General features: G+C 44.5%; 1 protein-coding gene across 1 annotated transcript in view; it reads left to right on the top strand.

The window, feature by feature from the left end:
• The window catches only part of LOC311237009 (uncharacterized protein), a 62,973-nt gene extending 54,295 nt beyond the window's left edge, over positions 1-8,678 (top strand). Inside the window, exon 7 of the mRNA XM_084324816.1 lies at positions 7,391-8,678. Coding sequence (XP_084180942.1) covers positions 7,391-7,961 — 571 coding nt within the window. The 3' untranslated portion in view covers positions 7,962-8,678. The remainder of the gene's footprint in view (positions 1-7,390) is intronic.
• The last annotated feature ends 8,007 nt before the right edge of the window (positions 8,679-16,685 follow it).

Below are 16,685 nucleotides of genomic sequence, written 5' to 3'. Positions count from 1 at the left end.
TCAAAGTTTACTCAAAGATGCCTTATTGTTTTAACCTTTTAACATGCACCCAGAAAAGCGGCCATTTCTTTTTACTTGAACTTGAGGACTGCATATTTTTTTTGCAAAGATTATCCTTAGGTTATACTTTATGCTTATAGCACATGCATAAGCCTGGTCTCTTTTGAAAGATAACATTCTGAAGTTACTAATGCAAAAAAGGGAAATCACTTTTAGTGCTAATGAAATAGAGTAACATAGGTCTGAACTTGAGTTGAACTTGAACTTGTGTACTAAAATCTTTCTATAGTGGTTACAATATCCCCCCAAAAAATAGGTATAAGCTGGAAACCACCGCGGATCCATAGCCTGAAGTCTTATGTAGTACAGGTCCGTTCAGAAATGGGTCTTTTAGAGAGATCCGGGTAAACCGTGTGCCAAAAAAAAGGCTCCAGAATTCCATTTCCTCATCCACTGCCATTCATTCGAAGTCTGATTGAATTCTGGTTTTCGCTCGGCACCTAGATCTCTTATTCGCACCTCCCCCCCCCGTGGGGTATCATTGGAAACTACACTCAACGCTGACCAATCATTTTCACAATCGGCGGATGACATATCGGTATGTAACCTGAGAACCGGGGCACGGATTTGGTCGAGTGAGGTAGCGTCCGAACAAATAGAGCTTTAATTCTGTAATTTATATGTTCTGTGAGAAATGCAGCCCAGAGGCGCTAGATGCTCTCAAAGTGCCGTGAAAAACAATGAAACCCGGACATTTTCATGAATTAATTCTTGTTAAACGGACGCCCCGGACAGGGTCGTGAAAAGAGGACATGTCCGGGAAAAAGAGGACGTTTGGTCACCCTATCATAGGCCCACCCAAAGCCTAAAGGCCTACAACTTCTTGCAACCAAAATGCTTGGATGTAAGCTCACTAGCTAATCACTAAACAGATGTTACAAACTAGAGCCAGTCCAGGGGTATTTAGTTTGGTCTGGTTTTCAAAGAAGACAGAGAAATAACAATAGTGTTACCAGATCGGCACACGAGACCACAGGCCTGGGAGAGCACTGTCTGGGCCCTGTTGGGCGGCGCAACGGGGTGGCGGTCAATCTGATAATAGTTTTTGTAGTGGTTGGTTGGTCCGGTGACAAAACAAATACTGGTTTTCTAGACAAACAAAGTCCATGGGCTGTTTGTTCACGTCGAGTAGACTCTCGTTCTAGGGGTCCACTAGATCCTTCACTTTGCCCACCGTCTGGGAACACCAGCTGACCTTTATTGGTGATTAGTTCCAGCTCCCAATATACACATGCACACACACTCATTCCCACACATTTATCAATCAATGCTTAAATGAAACATTTCTCACAATGAAAACCAGCCCATACAAAATGAATGAAAGGAAGGAAGGAAGAAAGAAGTACAATGGAGAAAACTAAATCCACGCATGTGGTTGATTAGCTTTTGATTTGTGCTATAATGCTACCACATAACTATCCATGTTTTTTCGTGAGGCATGTCATGTTCTGTGGCCAGATGATGCCATTAAACAGCATGTGAGCAGGACGTTGGCTTGTCCATCAAAGTGGAGAGGCGGGCTATCAGCTTCACTGACCGTTTCTTTCTTTTTTTTAGAAAGCTAGTGTTATCTGTATTCATCTCTGGACACTGCAGCAGCTTGCGAGTCCTCGCTCCTGCTAACGTTGCGATCGTTATCGATCATCATTAAGAATGCGGCCCCCTTCATCGGCAACGTTAGCTCAGCCTTGTTCTTCTCATTACCAGCCTTGTTCTTTACAAAACTCTAACACTAAAAAAAACACCACAATGTAGTATAGAATGGAAGAGGCTGAGTCGCTCAAAAACCTAGAATGCTTTTTTGGCTCGTTGTCAACCATGAGTGGACGCAACATGCTGCAGCACTGCCTTGGCCTGTGTGAGTGAAATGATCCTGAAAGCAGCGGCATGTGTGAGTGAATAGAGAGAGAGAGAGAGAGAGAGAGAGAGAGAGAGAGAGAGAGAGAGAGAGAGAGAGAGAGAGAGAGAGAGAGAGAGAGAGAGAGAGAGAGAGAGAGAGAGAGAGAGAGAGAATGGGAATTAGGCAGTGGAAGAAAAGTGGACCATAGAGAGGAATGAAAAGTTGAGGCCAAATTCTGCTGAAAGGAAACAGAAAAGGAGGCAGAGGTGGGGGAGGTGAAGAAATGGGGGTGTGGGGTGGAGAGAGAAAGAGAAAGAACAGGCTAGAGAGAGAGAGAGAGAGAGAGAGAGAGAGAGAGAGAGAGAGAGAGAAGGAACAAGGTAGAGAGAGAAAGAGAAAGAACAAGGTAGAGAGAGAGAGAGAGAGAGAGAGAGAGAGAGAGAGAGAGAGAGAGAGAGAGAGAGAGAGAGAGAGAGAGAGAGAGAAAAAACAGGGTAGAAAGAGAGAGAGAAAGAGAGCAGGGTAGAGAGAGAGAGAGAGAGAGAGAGAGAGAGAGAGAGAAAGAAAGAACGGTGTAGAGAGAGAGAGAGAGAGAAAGAATAGGGTAGAGAGAGAGAGAAAAAACAGGGTAGAGAGAGAAAGAATAAGGTAGAGAGAAAGAGAGAACGAACATGGTGTAGAGAGAGAGAACAGGGTGTAGAGAGAGAGAGAAAGAGAGAGAGAGAGAGGGGGGGGGTGGCGAGTGGGAGAGGCGTCTCTTGGTTGGTTGTTGTGACAGCGGAGTGCTGAGTCGAACGTATGGAAATCAGCCTGGGGGAAGAGCAGAGTGGCAGGCTGCCACACAATACAACTCTTATTTATTCTCCTCCATCAGCCTGCGAGCACAGTGACAGCGGAACACACTGAGGAATAAGCTACGGTACACACTGAGGAATAAGCTACCGTACAGCAGAACACACTGAGAAATAAGCTACGGTACAGCAGAACACACTGAGAAATAAGCTACAGAACACACTGAGGAATAAGCTACCGTACAGCAGAACACACTGAGAAATAAGCTACGGTACACACTGAGGAATAAGCTACAGTACACACTGAGGAATAAGCTATACGGTACAGCAGAAATAAGATATTCCCCCATTGAAATAAAAACAATTATATATATATAAAATAACATGTGTTTTTAAACAATATTGTTATTGGGTTTTGCAGTACACAAGTCAGGTTTTCATTGCCATCAATTATTTTTTGTTACTTTTCTCCACAAGTGTACACAAGTATACCCACATACCCCCCCCTCCCCCCCTCCCCTGATCTCTCTCTTAGCATCTTTAAGTCCGCTTTTACTGTTATCATGTAGAAATAATACATACATTCAATGGTACCTCCAGTAAGATATCTCGTACATAGATCAAAATAAGTGAAAAATCGAATATAAAAAAATGACATCCTTACAATACCTTCAATGACATGCCTCCGCTCTCCCCCGGGGTCAACTGACCATGGGAGAGAGCGGGGGGATTCCTCCTATACAAGCCCCCCTATATCTTCCCTTCTCAGATATTCATTCAATGGTTTCCATATACCCTCGTAAACCTCTATTTTGTTCCTGAGGATATATGTTATTCTCTCCATTGACGTGCATTGTGCCATATTCTTAATCCAAGCACCGATTGTAGGTGCGTCAAATTTCTTTCAATTGAAAGCTATTGTTCTTTTTGCCTGCAGTATAGAAAAGTCAATACATTTGTATTGTTTGGTTCTCAGGTTGAGATTTACTGGATATAGGCCGCGTAGCAATATAATTTTGGAGTCTAATGGGATATTCACTGACAAGACATCTTTGTTTTTATTCACCACCTCCCCCCAGAACTTTCCCAAATACGATGTATAAAAGTTCCCCGAGCCTCGGTACATTTAAAGCAACCGTCTGGTGTACTGTTATATTTATTCAGTTTGACAGGGGTTATATAAGTCTGCATCAGCCATTTGTATTGAAGTAGTTTTAAGCTAGTGTTGGCTGTTTGTGTCTGAGCTTCCTCACACACGCTAAAATAACATTTGCATTCTTTCTTTTGTGTCGTTCCTAATGAGCGCGTGGTTGAATTATACCGGGACGCAAGATCTTGGGAGTGAAATCAAATCATTGATACATACCGCAAAGGAAAACTAATTTTACTTTTGCTCATTAGGAACGACACAAAATGGTGGCACACATGGGGGCTGTGACACACTAGGGTTGTTATCACAGAAAGATCATTATTCCCGGGGCACAGCTGCTTATCTCTATAGCATACGGCACAATTACAACAAGACTGCGCTTAACTGTTGCCGCTTGCGGCCCACCTTCTAGATGGGGGCCATGCTAAATATATCAACTCATAGCCCATTAGTTCATTACCGAAAACCAGGCCTCACCCACAAACCAGAGTTCACAAGGGAACCCAGCGAACAGTCACCAGTGATGTTAATGGGAGGGGTCAAAGTGCAACCAGCAACCAGTGCTTGTTAGTGGCTTTGTGTTTGTGCTTGTTAGTGGGTTTGTGTTTGTGCTTGTTAGTGGGTTTGTGTTTGTGCTTGTTTTCCTAGAGAGGGTGTGTATGTGTGTGTGTGTGTGTGCGTGTGTGTGTGTGTGTGTGTGTGTGTGTGTGTGTGTGTGTGTGTGTGTGTGTGTGTGTGTGTGTGTGTGTGTGTGTGTGTGTGTGTGTGACTGTGTGCGCGTGTGCATGCTTCTTTTCGTGTCAATGTGTCTGTATATGTTTCTGTGTATGCATGTGTGTTTGTCATCATGGCATAGCTGTGGTACAATCAGAGAGACTGCAGTGCAGCTATTTATAGTGTGTGTGTGTTTTGTGCTGTTGACAGAGGAAGGGAAAGCCTGCAGCTTTCTTTCCTTCTTCTGTTTCACTCTCTCATTATCTCTCCCTATTTCTCTCTCTCTCTCTCTCTCTCTCTATTCTTCTCAATGGGGGAGCTGTGGGGTGTAGATAAAGTGCCTAGACAGCCAAAACGAGAGAGAGAGAGAGAGAGAGAGAGAGAGAGAGAGAGATAGGGAGAGAGATAGGGAGAGAGAAAGAGAGAGAGAGCTCCTATTCCATCTAGTTCAGGCTTAACTCACGGTGTGTTGGGTTTAAGAATGAGAGTGTTGGAGAGGAAATTAGTCGTGTGAGGCTTATTTGTACAGTCTTTTAAATACCCCTACTTGGTGCGGAGAAAGACCTCTCGCACCCTCATGTAAGACTTTCTTACAATATAATAGATGGGATTGTCCATGTAACCAGCGGGGCCTTCTGTGCTCTCTCTGGTTACATTAAAGGAACACTCCAACATTTTGGGAAATACAGGTATTTGCCATTTCCCCCCCCGAGTCAAACGAGAATATATTTGGGAGTCGATGGAAGTCGTATTTCTTCACTTTTGACGGACTTGCCTCTAGTCCTTGTGCCTAATCTAGGCTAGCCGCTCCCTACTTGCTTCCAGTCCTTGCGCTAAGCTAAGCTAGCCGCTCCCTACCTGCTTCCAGTCCTTGCGCTAAGCTAAGCTAGCCGCTCCCTACCTGCTTCCAGTCCTTGCGCTAAGCTTGAGACCGATATCAATCTTCTCGTCTGACCCTGGGGAAGCTGGCAAATAAGTGTATTTGGAGTGTTCCTTTAAGACTTGCGCTGGTTCATGCTGAATTCACAAGTCGTCACAAAGAAGGAAAGCAGAATGATTATAGTGAACTGTTGCAATGTGGACATAGTAGATGCATTCATCAAGCCAAGATTCATCAAGCCATTACCGATACTATATCCAAGTCCTGTTTTGATTAAAAATGTCATCCAAGTAGATCGTTTGTATTGTCCTGCATAGCCTACATTTCTTACTTCATCAAACCTTTGCAATGGTTGTTTTCATCATTGTCTTTAATGTTGCGTTGTTTGCATCCATTGTCCAGCTTATCACAGTGCATAAAAACTACACACACACACACACACACTCATTGCCATGGCTTGCAAAGTAGCAACCATTCTCTAGTTTGAATGGTAGGAGACTAGCTTTTTAGATTCTGAGGGAGAATCCAGTTAACCTGAATTCTGACTGAATTCGGTCATTAAAGAACCCAGTGTGCCTATCGCCCCGACGTTCCTGGCCAAATTCCCAATCAGGTCTCTGACATGGCTGATATCAATCCCTGTCTCCTGAGCCGTTCAGCCATTGTGTAGTGTGATGTGTAGCCGGGTGCCATTGTATGGCAGCCATTGAGCCTGCATAGCCCAAGGTTGGGTGCTACCAGTGGTGGTGAAGGAGGCAATTTCCACCCTACATTGTAAGGCGCTTTGAGTGTCTAGAAAAGCGCTATATATAAATGCAATGAATTATTATCATTATTATTATTATTAACCTGGTTAACGAGTGTCCCTGTGTGGAACACAGAGCCTGGAAAAGGTATTTTGATCTTTGTCTGTGAATCACAAATAATGAGCTGACTGTTCTGTGATGACTGGATATTCTCCACATCTTCAAATGAATGGACCGTTGCCCTGTGATACTGACGCACATGTGGGGTCAGTGAAGCATGTCCGACACTCGATAGGAGAGTGACAAAACAACTAGTTTTTCTCTCATTTCTTTGTGGGTGATAGTCGGTCATTATGTAGGGTGGTAGTCATTATGTAGGGTGGTAGTTAGTCATTATGTAGGGTGGTAGTCATTATGTAGGGTGGTAGTCACTATGTAGGGTGGTAGTCACTATGTAGGGTGGTAGTCACTATGTAGGGTGGTAGTCACTATGTAGGGTGGTAGTCACTATGTAGGGTGGTAGTCACTATGTAGGGTGGTAGCCAGTCACTACGTAGGGTGGTAGTCACTATGTAGGGTGGTAGCCAGTCACTACGTAGGGTGGTAGTCACTATGTAGGGTGGTAGCCAGTCACTATGTAGGGTGGTAGTCACTATGTAGGGTGGTAGTCACTATGTAGGGTGGTAGTCACTATGTAGGGTGGTAGTCACTATGTAGGGTGGTAGTCACTATGTAGGGTGGTAGCCAGTCACTATGTAGGGTGGTAGCCAGTCACTATGTAGGGTGGTAGTCAGTCACTATGTAGGGTGGTAGTCAGTCACTATGTAGGGTGGTAGGCAGCCAGTCACTATGTAGGGTGGTAGCCAGTCACTATGTAGGGTGGTAGTCAGTCACTATGTAGGGTCACTACGGTCGCCCAGTTTTGTGGTGAATATTCAATCTGTTCAGCCGCCCTTCCAGAGTAGTCAGCCAGGATGTTCCTTGTCGAGGTACTTGTGCAACGAGCCAGGGAAGAATACAGTTAGCTCGCCCGACAAATGTAGACCATAAAAAGAGTGCCCATACAGTACATCCTTGTCACCCCACTCTCGTCATGCATCATCCTTGTTAATGAGCTGAAACACTGATGCCACTGTACAATTTCTAACCAAAAATAAGTCATTTTTATAACTATCCACTTAACCCGTCCTTCTCTCATCCGATTGACAGGTGTAAACAGATCATCCCCAAACTGGACCCCCCCCCTCCGTCCATGAACCGCAAGCGAGCCAGCCGCACCCTGTCGCCGGGGTCGGAGGTCGGCAGCAGCAACGGCGTCATGGCCCCCAGCCGCAGCAGCAGCCTGTCCTTCCCGGACGTCACGCCCTGCTCCCTGTCCTCCGCGGACTTCCACTCCCTCAGCAACGGCGGCAACGAGAGCGGCTCCTGCTCGGCCAGCGAAGACTCCGGCGTCCGCTCCGACGAGACCAAGTCCATGCTCTCCGCGCTGCAGGACGACGACGAGGACCCGTTCGGGGACCGCTGCGGGACGTTTCTGACGGCCCCCAGCAGCTGCGGCAGTCCCCTGGACGACAGCGGAGACGCGGTCCCTCCTCCCTCCGGAGCCGAGTTACACTCGCCGACGGCGGGCCCCGTCGTCTCTGCCACGCGTCCGGACAGCTGCGAACAGACGCTTCCCTTCTCCTCCCCCGCCAACGACACCTGCCTCCACATCAGCTTCTCCGAGGACGAGCTGCAGGACAGCAGCCTGGAGGACTCCTCTGTCCCACAGCGGAGCTAGGGAAGGCGGCTTCGTGGGTTACTACAGCCCCAGGCTTCTCCAGGGGCCTCCGGCTACTCCTCTGTCCCACAGCGGAGCTAGGGAAGGTGGCTTCGTGGGTCACTACAGCCCCAGGCTTCTCCGAGGGGCCTCCGGCTACTCTTAACACTCACTGCAATCACTTCTTAATTAATGCAATACTACTACTACTTCATTCAGACCCTTGCTCTTACACGCACATCGGACTGAATCTTCCGGACTAGTTAGTCACTCCGTCCGCTCGAGACTCACCACCGCAGACATAAGAACGTGTGACGGTACGCACACCTTCTACTGGGAAATAATCTTGTTGTATAAATGATGTTGCCATATGGACAGATCTTAGTATTTTTATAGAGAGAATAATGACCCGATTTTACGTTTTAGCTGTTTAGAATGTTGAGCGGAATATATGTAGCAAAAGTCTTGCACTGTTAAGAGTAGCGTAATACTGTAGGTTTCAAAGCCGACAAGCGGAACACAATTTATTTTTGCTAGTAGTCAACATAGAGAATATTATTTTGTATGAAGCCCCCCCACTGTTATACAAAATGCTATGGAAATGATGATCTTGTCATGAGAATGTTGTTTCAGCGTATAATGTTCATTTTCGACTTCAGGCGAGGATGCCGTGGTGGTGTTGGGAAGAGCCCTCCGATTGACCTTTGATCTCAAACACCGCCCCCTCTTTTGTCGATCCTCCAATCACAAACGGGGATCGAGAGTAGAGGGGTGGGGGGGGGGGGGGGGGGGGGGGGGGTTTGAGATCAATTCTACGGAGCACGTGATGGATGGTAAAGAAAGAAACCAGGAAGTGAGAGAAAGAGGGAAACAAAGATGAGACGGAGAAAAGTGATGGAGCGCAGCCAGCTGTTGTTTGCGCTGCACCACCCGGGCATTGGGTGGAGGACTGTATTTATAGTTGGGAATAAGTAGGTTATGGAATGTTTTGTGTTTCACCTTTGGCACCTGGAGCTTTTCTCAGTCTTGTATAGGCCCTGTTTGTAGCGCCATCTAAAAATAAAGGCAGGACGTGTGGGAGCATATTGTAGTCTGTGGGGGCAGTTTAGTGGTTCTAACTATATATAGGAACAAGAGAGTTCACCGCTGACTGGAAGTGGTTTTGCAGCAAAGAAGAAAAACCCAGTGAACCGGCAAAGTATATTTTTGACCGAGTATACAGAATGATTTGATGGCACCTGTCCGCATTGTGACCTGCTCACAGATGTTCTATTTTCATGAAAAGATTTCACCCCCGCAAAGACATAATTGAGTGAAAAGATATGTTGGAGGAAGGGAGGGGGGGAGGGGGGGCAATTGAAGAGGTCCTGGGAGAAGAGAGGGACGAAATCCCTGATGGATTTTCTCTTTTCTACCTCTCTCTCTCTCTCTCTCTTTGTGAGGCTATGAATTACGGCATCTCCCGTTAATCCCGGTGAGTCGGAGTGCTCACGGTAACGGGACATTAACACAGGATTGCTTGTAGCGCTTGCAACAATATATTGCGCGCTGCAAAAAAGATAATAATAACATAATAATAAACTTTATTTGTATAGCACCTTTCATATAAGAATTGCAGCTCAAAGTGCTCCACAGCGGTAAAAAAGACATAGGTATAAAATGAGGCAATGCATAAAGTGCAGAGATAAAATAAGCAGAAAATGTGCCGAAAAATAGACAAAGTCAAAAAGATAAGGCATAGAACATTAACATACTTTTTCACATTAGGATCTAACATCTTAATAGGCCTCTTTGTTTTTTCGGTTTGTAAGCTCGTACCTAATGATACAATATAAATCGCGGACCTGAAAAAGTTCTGAGTTCTAACCATAATCTAGTTTGCCCAAACTATTAACTGGCAGACAGAAGTCACGCCAGGAGCCTTCAGCTGTTATCTCAAAGAGGAAGAAACATCCTAACTTCAAAGCTGCTCCGTCGGAAACGCAACTCGGTTTAACACGGATTCCTGTTGTGAATCCGATATGGCGAATCAAAACAGAACTGTGAGCGGAGCGGTAACCTAGACGCCCGGCAGACTGCCAGCACTCAAGTGGACTGGATACTAACACACACAGCAGCAGGTACTGTACAAACAAAGACATTCCTGAGTGATTGCTCTTTTCACACACAAAGCGGTAGAGAACCGGAGAGAGAAAGGGAAGAGTGACGTCTGCTAACGACCCGACCGAACCTGCCACCCGTTCACGTGAAGCTGATGATTAACAGCGTCATTACACCGGTGGTCAGGTTCTTAGGCATAATTAACAGGGTATCTGCGGGGTATTAAAAAGTATTAAATTAAATTAAATTATTCTCAATTTAAGGCCTTAAAATGTATTTTTAATTACATTTAATTACATTTTTTAAATCCAGGGGCTACCGGGAGCTCGGTGCGTCTGGAGAGAGCTTGTATGGAACACACGAGAATTTTAATTGCTGCGCAAGTGCAGCCACCTGTTCAGTGTTGCTATGTGTTGCTAGTATGGTCGTGAAATTGGTATAAGATTTGGCTCTAAGTGGTATTAAAAAGGTCTTAAATTTAACTTGTTTAAACCTGCAGACACCCTGAATAAGAAAAGGAAAGAAAAGCAGATTCACTGTTCTAAAGCCCAAATTAGTGATCCACCTAAATCAATAACTTTTTTTAGATCTATATTCCTGATTTACAGATACAGATAGCACATTTTCCATCTACAGTATAGATACAATCCTTCTTCTTCACATTGATATGGGCAAAAAAATGTATAAAGCACAGATTAATAAAGCGTATTAATAACACAGAGGAAATGCTCAACGACTCCACATTATAGCTCCCATGCAGAGCCTCTCTATTTCTTAACAGGCAAGCGTCGAGATAATACTACTACATTTAAAACGTTCACATTTAGTAATTTAGCTGACGGAAAGCGACTTACTGTACAAGTTCTGTACAACAAGTCAGCAGGAAGCGAAGGGTACAAGTTAACTCTGGCAGCTAAGGCTAAGCAACACTGTTCATCAAACAGTGTCGATCTTGAGTGCTACAGTCTTGAGTGCATAGTAGCATAGACATTATTAGCATAGTAGCAGGTAGTACTATAGGCAATAGATTACTTAGTAAAAGGTTAGTCATTTTTATTTATTAGGTGAGAGGGTTGCTTACATGAAGATGGAGGAGCTCTTGGTGTCAGGTGATGGTGTGGAACGTAGAGGAGAGCAGAGGTGAGGAGAGGTGAGGAGAGGAGAGGTGAGAAGAGGTGAGAAGAGGAGAGGTGAGAAGAGGAGAGGTGAGAAGAGGTGAGGAGGGGAGAGGAGGGGAGAGGTGAGGAGAGGAGAAGAGGTGAGGAGGGGAGGGGAGGAGAGGTGAGAAGAGGAGAGGTGAGGAGAGGTGAGGAGAGGAGAAGAGGTGAGGAGGGGAGAGGAGGAGAGGGGAGGAGAGGTGAGAAGACGAGGGGAGAGGAGGGGGAGAGGTGAGAAGAGGTGAGGAGGGGAGAGGTGAGAAGAGGAGAGGTGAGGAGAGGTGAGAAGAGGAGAAGAGAGGAGGGGAGAGGTGAGGAGAGGAGAAGAGAGGTGTCACGGTGCAGATGTTAAGTTGCCTAAGGGCTTTTAGTACATCAAAAAGAGGGGGGCTTTTCTCAACACCACAAGATGAAAGAAGAGAGAACAGCAATAATCCATGGTTGAAGGTGAAATGAATAAAGAGGAACTAGTTCCAACTATTTCAACATTTGCCTTTTTGTTTTTTTCCTTCGCTCTCTCTGTGTCTTGTTTCCTTGACACTATAATTTGTGCACATCGTTCGGCCACAAATGACTGTTAAGTGCTGTAGCGTGTGATGGTGTATTATTCACCAGAATCATTACTGTGTCAAACGGTAGATGTGTCATAGTAGACATGTTGTTCTGTCCAGAGAGGAGCCAGGTTAGACACACACACGCGCACGCACGCACGCACGTACGCACATACATACATACATACATACATACATACATACATACATACATACATACATACATACATACATACATACATACATACATACATACATACATACATACATACATACATACATACATACATACATACATACATACATACATACATACATACATACATACATACATACATACATACACATACATAAATACATACATATACACATACATACATATATACATACATATACACACACATACATACGTATACATACATACACACATACGTATACACATACATATACATACATACATACATACATACATACATACATACATACATACATACATACATACATACATACATACATACATACATACATACATACATACATACATACACACACACACATACATACACACACAGGGAAAAGGAAAGTGGAAAGTGAAAGTTTTCCTGTTTCCCTGATCGTTGTAATTATGAAAATGAACTTGTCGTTTAACGTGTCACTTTATTTGCCGACTCCTGTGTTGGATTTTCTTTGTCCGCTCGAATTCAAATGTCTCTGAGTGCTGCAGTGCAGTATTTCAACAAATATAATTATATACCGGCTGCTGACCGAATGGCCTGCATCGTAGGAAGCGCTTCAAAGAGGTTTATTCAGCGTAGGTCGTTTGAACAGAACATTCTATGAGATTAGATGTGCCGTTTTACAATCTGCGAGATCCATGGATGTCAAAGCATGGATTGAAAGGGGGATTTGAATATAGTATTTGCATAGGGATACTGAATGATGTATGGCAGCTAAACACCAACCGTGCTGAAGAACGGACTGCTACTCGCATGTCTGGTCAGTAACATGGGTCTCCCAGTCCCTCAGCTCTGCATTAAACATAAAATAAATGTTCTGGTATCCCTTCCCACTTTATCGAATCAGGAAAGAGAACCCTAAATATTTTAACTTGTAAAAAAAAAAAAATACATGCCATGCCAAATTAGCTTACTGCATCGGCAGAATATTTTTTACTTGTTTCAAACACATATTTTGTATTTTTGTCAGTACATTTTTGCAGTGTGGAGTTCTCTCTCCTGATTCGCATAAACTGGGAAGGGAATACCAGAAATGTACTTTCTATTTACTGCAGAGCAGCAGGAGGGACTGAGAGACCCATGATACCGACCACACACTCTATATCAGTGATGGCTGTCGATTGAAACATGTAGACCACTTATCCTAACAAAGAAAACACCACTTACAGCACCTTTAAGTACCTGGTCCCTCCAGACACGCCTCCCTGTCAAACCTGCAGGGGATGTAGAAGGGAAACGATGAAGAGGCAAGACGGAGAGAATCCTGGCAAGACGACATCAAGGGATGGACTGGCTGCAGCCTCTATAACTATAATAATAACAATAATAATAACTTTATTTGTATACATGTAGCACCTTTCATACAGGGGATTGCAGTTCAAAGTGCTTTACACCAGTAAGAAATAAACAAGCAGCAAGAGAAAAGCATAAAGTGGGATGAAATAATGCAGATATATGAATCAAAAATTCTAAATCATATCAGAAGCTCACGTTCCAGAGGCGGCTGGGTGGCGCAGCGGACATTGTGCTCGTCACCAACGCAAGAGACCGGGTTTGAATCCGGCTGTCGGCGTTGCCTCCGGCTTGGACCGGCCGTCATACTAACTCAATTGGCAGAGTTAGCGGGTGGAAGTCGATGGGTGGTAATCTGGACGTTGTGGACAGCGACTCCTACAGGTCGGTTGGGGGACGCCTGCACAGCAGTGACAGGAAAATGGCGGGGGTAGTGTGAGCCTCCCACACGTTACACCTCGCCGATGAGAGTCCGCGCTGGCAGGTGAAAAGATGTGACAGGCTGCCTCATGTATCGGAGGGGACACGTGATGCAAGGCTTCTATCCTCCCTACAACCGGCCAGTGGGGGGCATATGCGAGCAACGTTCAAGACAGGGGAGGGGAGAATTGGCACAATGAAATTGGGATGGGAGAAAAATAGAAAAAGTGGAGAAAAAAAAGAAGCTCACGTTCCAATAGGCTTCTTGAATTTCTGTAATCTGTTATAAAACATGATAATGGTAAAAATAAGTAAAATAATATTCCGTTTTAGTAGAATAGAATAGACATGAAATGAGCACATAAAGTGCAGACGCATATAAAATCACAGTTTTTTTTTTTACAGTGCAATAAAATAGTTCTGGATTACTGTTTAACAGTTTAATACGTACAGCAGAAGACCGAGAGCTATGGAGATCCGATCCCCGACTGCCCAGACATCCATCAGAACGAACACCCCTACGGCCAATGCCATGGGATGATTGAGTGAGTAAGTGAGTGAGTGATTCGCACAGGACCAGAGCTCAGGGCATGAGAGAGATGGGAGAGTGGCCCAGACGCAGCCGCTGGGTAATGACTCGTAGCTTTATTGGGGCAGAGTGGCAGCAGCAGCAGGCCATTAGATCCACACCCTCTGTTCCGCTCATCATCGGTCACAGGAAGTGACTGAATGGGGACAGGTATCAAATGTCTACGCTCTGCTTTTGTACTCTGGCCTCACGTACGTACACCTTGAATTAAAACGTGGTCCGTTTAATTTTTACGCCCCGGCACTGAAAAAGGAGTATGTGGTACTGTATATTATATCATGTTGCTCTTTGACAACTTTCGCTCACGGGTAATTAATGACTTAATGATTAATGATTAATTTCTTCCTTTTTATTTAGCAAGATCTCATATAGGCTGTGGTCACACTGCAAGACTTGGTGCTCAATTCTGATTTATTGCTCAGATATTTTTTTTCCAAATGTGGCCAATATCCAATGTGAACTGGTCACTCTCCTGAAGCCAACCAGCACGTCAAATCAAATAAAGAAATGTAAACAAAGTGCAGTACCAAGTGGGACTCTTTTGCCTAGAGGTCAAATTTGACCTTTGACCTATTGTCGCAGTGAAAGGGTTAACCATTTCGTAGTGCGGTAGTGAAAGGGTTAATGTTTTTAGTTTTATGAGAATAGCACCACCACGAGGCCAGATGACTCAGAACTTCACAGGCCTCTTTGCTATTGTAAAGCAAACACATTTGTTCAAGTTCGGTGGAAATTGGACAGTGTGTTCACAAGTAACGAATCACTTCCTGGTTACCGCACGTTTTTCAGAAATTTGATTGGATCTGGTGGTTATAGTTGGGCCTATTAAATATCTAAATGACCCATTTAAAGATGTTAGTCCCAAGATTGCACACGTCAAATTTTGGTGACAATCAGGTGGACAGGCAAAAAAAAAAGATTCCAATATGGCAGACTTCATAGGTTCTTATCGCATGACCGTATGACTAACGGATCAGAAGATGAGTCAGAGAGACTCATTTGAAAACTGAAAGTTTGGCCTGATGATGGCGCTAGAGGAAAGGTTGTAGGGTCACCAGAATTAACAAGGTTCTTCCTCTAAAGTCCAATGCACACAGTGGGCGATTTTTGCCAGGCAACCGATTTTTTAAGCCAGCCATTTTTTAAGCGACCTGGCTAAATATCGCCTCAACCCTATTTTTTTTTGGCAGACAGACGACACAGCAAGGACAATGAGGAAATAACATGACTTCTACTGGTGTATCATTTGTAATATAAATAAATGTATCAATTAATAGAACAATAGCTATGATAACACCGTTAGTAGGGAAACGTTAATGTTAGCTGTACTGGTTGTTCATAGCTAGCTAGCTAACGTTAGCTACGATGTTCACTCAATAATCATATACCTAACGTTAGCTAGCTAGCTGACGTTAGCTGTATCAGATCCGGGATTATCGATGTCAGGTGGCTGTATATCGAAAGCCTAATTTAACGTTAGCTATTTATTCATCTATGCTAATATTGTCAGCTAATTTACTCACCCATTTTGATGATGTGCGTTTCTCCCGATCATTCAATACATTGTTGAAAGTTGAATTTGCTACCTCTTGAGTTACAAAACGAAATATCCGGCGAGAGTTGTTCGACAAGCTGTGACCACGTGCGGTTGTAAGCGGTCCTGAGTGGTCGGGTGTGATGTGGGGTGCTAAGAGATTGTTGTTGAGCGACAGCTGATCGCATCGCCAGGCGACGTCGCTCGCCCGCCGGGTGCTTTTGACTTAAGGGTCATGAATGTGCACTGCAAATTTGAAAAGATTTGAATGAAATATATTTGAGTTATCAAATGTTCACACGTAGGATCTCCTGCCGCTACAGAACACTGTTCAGGGGTATAAACTAATTACCTATTAAAGTTGTCTTTGGCAATTAGCAAACCAGTAGCCTACAGTATGTCACAATGTATACCCTTTTCTTAGAATGAGATGACTATAAAGGCTATAAAACAGGCTATACAGCCAAATCCACAACAGACACTGTTGTCTTGAGTTGCATGAAATGCAGGAAAAAAAAGGCAACTGAATATACCGGAACACTTCCAAGAAGGCACGATTTATCTTCTCTGCCCCTCCCTTTTTAACTTACCTGTCTGTCTTTCCATCCATCTTTCTCTCTCTCAAGTTCTTCTATTCCTGAGCCGGTGTTCTGTGAAGGTGAGCCGTTTCTCCTTTCCTGTCATCCAGTCGACGCAGCCCACCGCTGCAGCCACAGCGCTGTCGCCGTGACACAGTTGATTGACAGGGATAATGAGGGCCAGTCGCACTCTCACCAGGGGAAGAATTATGGGACACGGCCGTCCCTAGGCATAGGCTGTATAGGCCCTCGTCTAGGGCCAGGGAATGGCATTAACTTGTTGGCTC

Source organism: Notolepis coatsorum, assembly GCF_963971535.1.
Source record: "Notolepis coatsorum genome assembly, chromosome: 11".
Lineage (NCBI taxonomy): Eukaryota > Metazoa > Chordata > Actinopteri > Aulopiformes > Paralepididae > Notolepis > Notolepis coatsorum.
The sequence above is the reverse complement of the archived record's forward strand: the minus strand, read 5'-3'. Positions and strand labels throughout refer to the sequence as shown.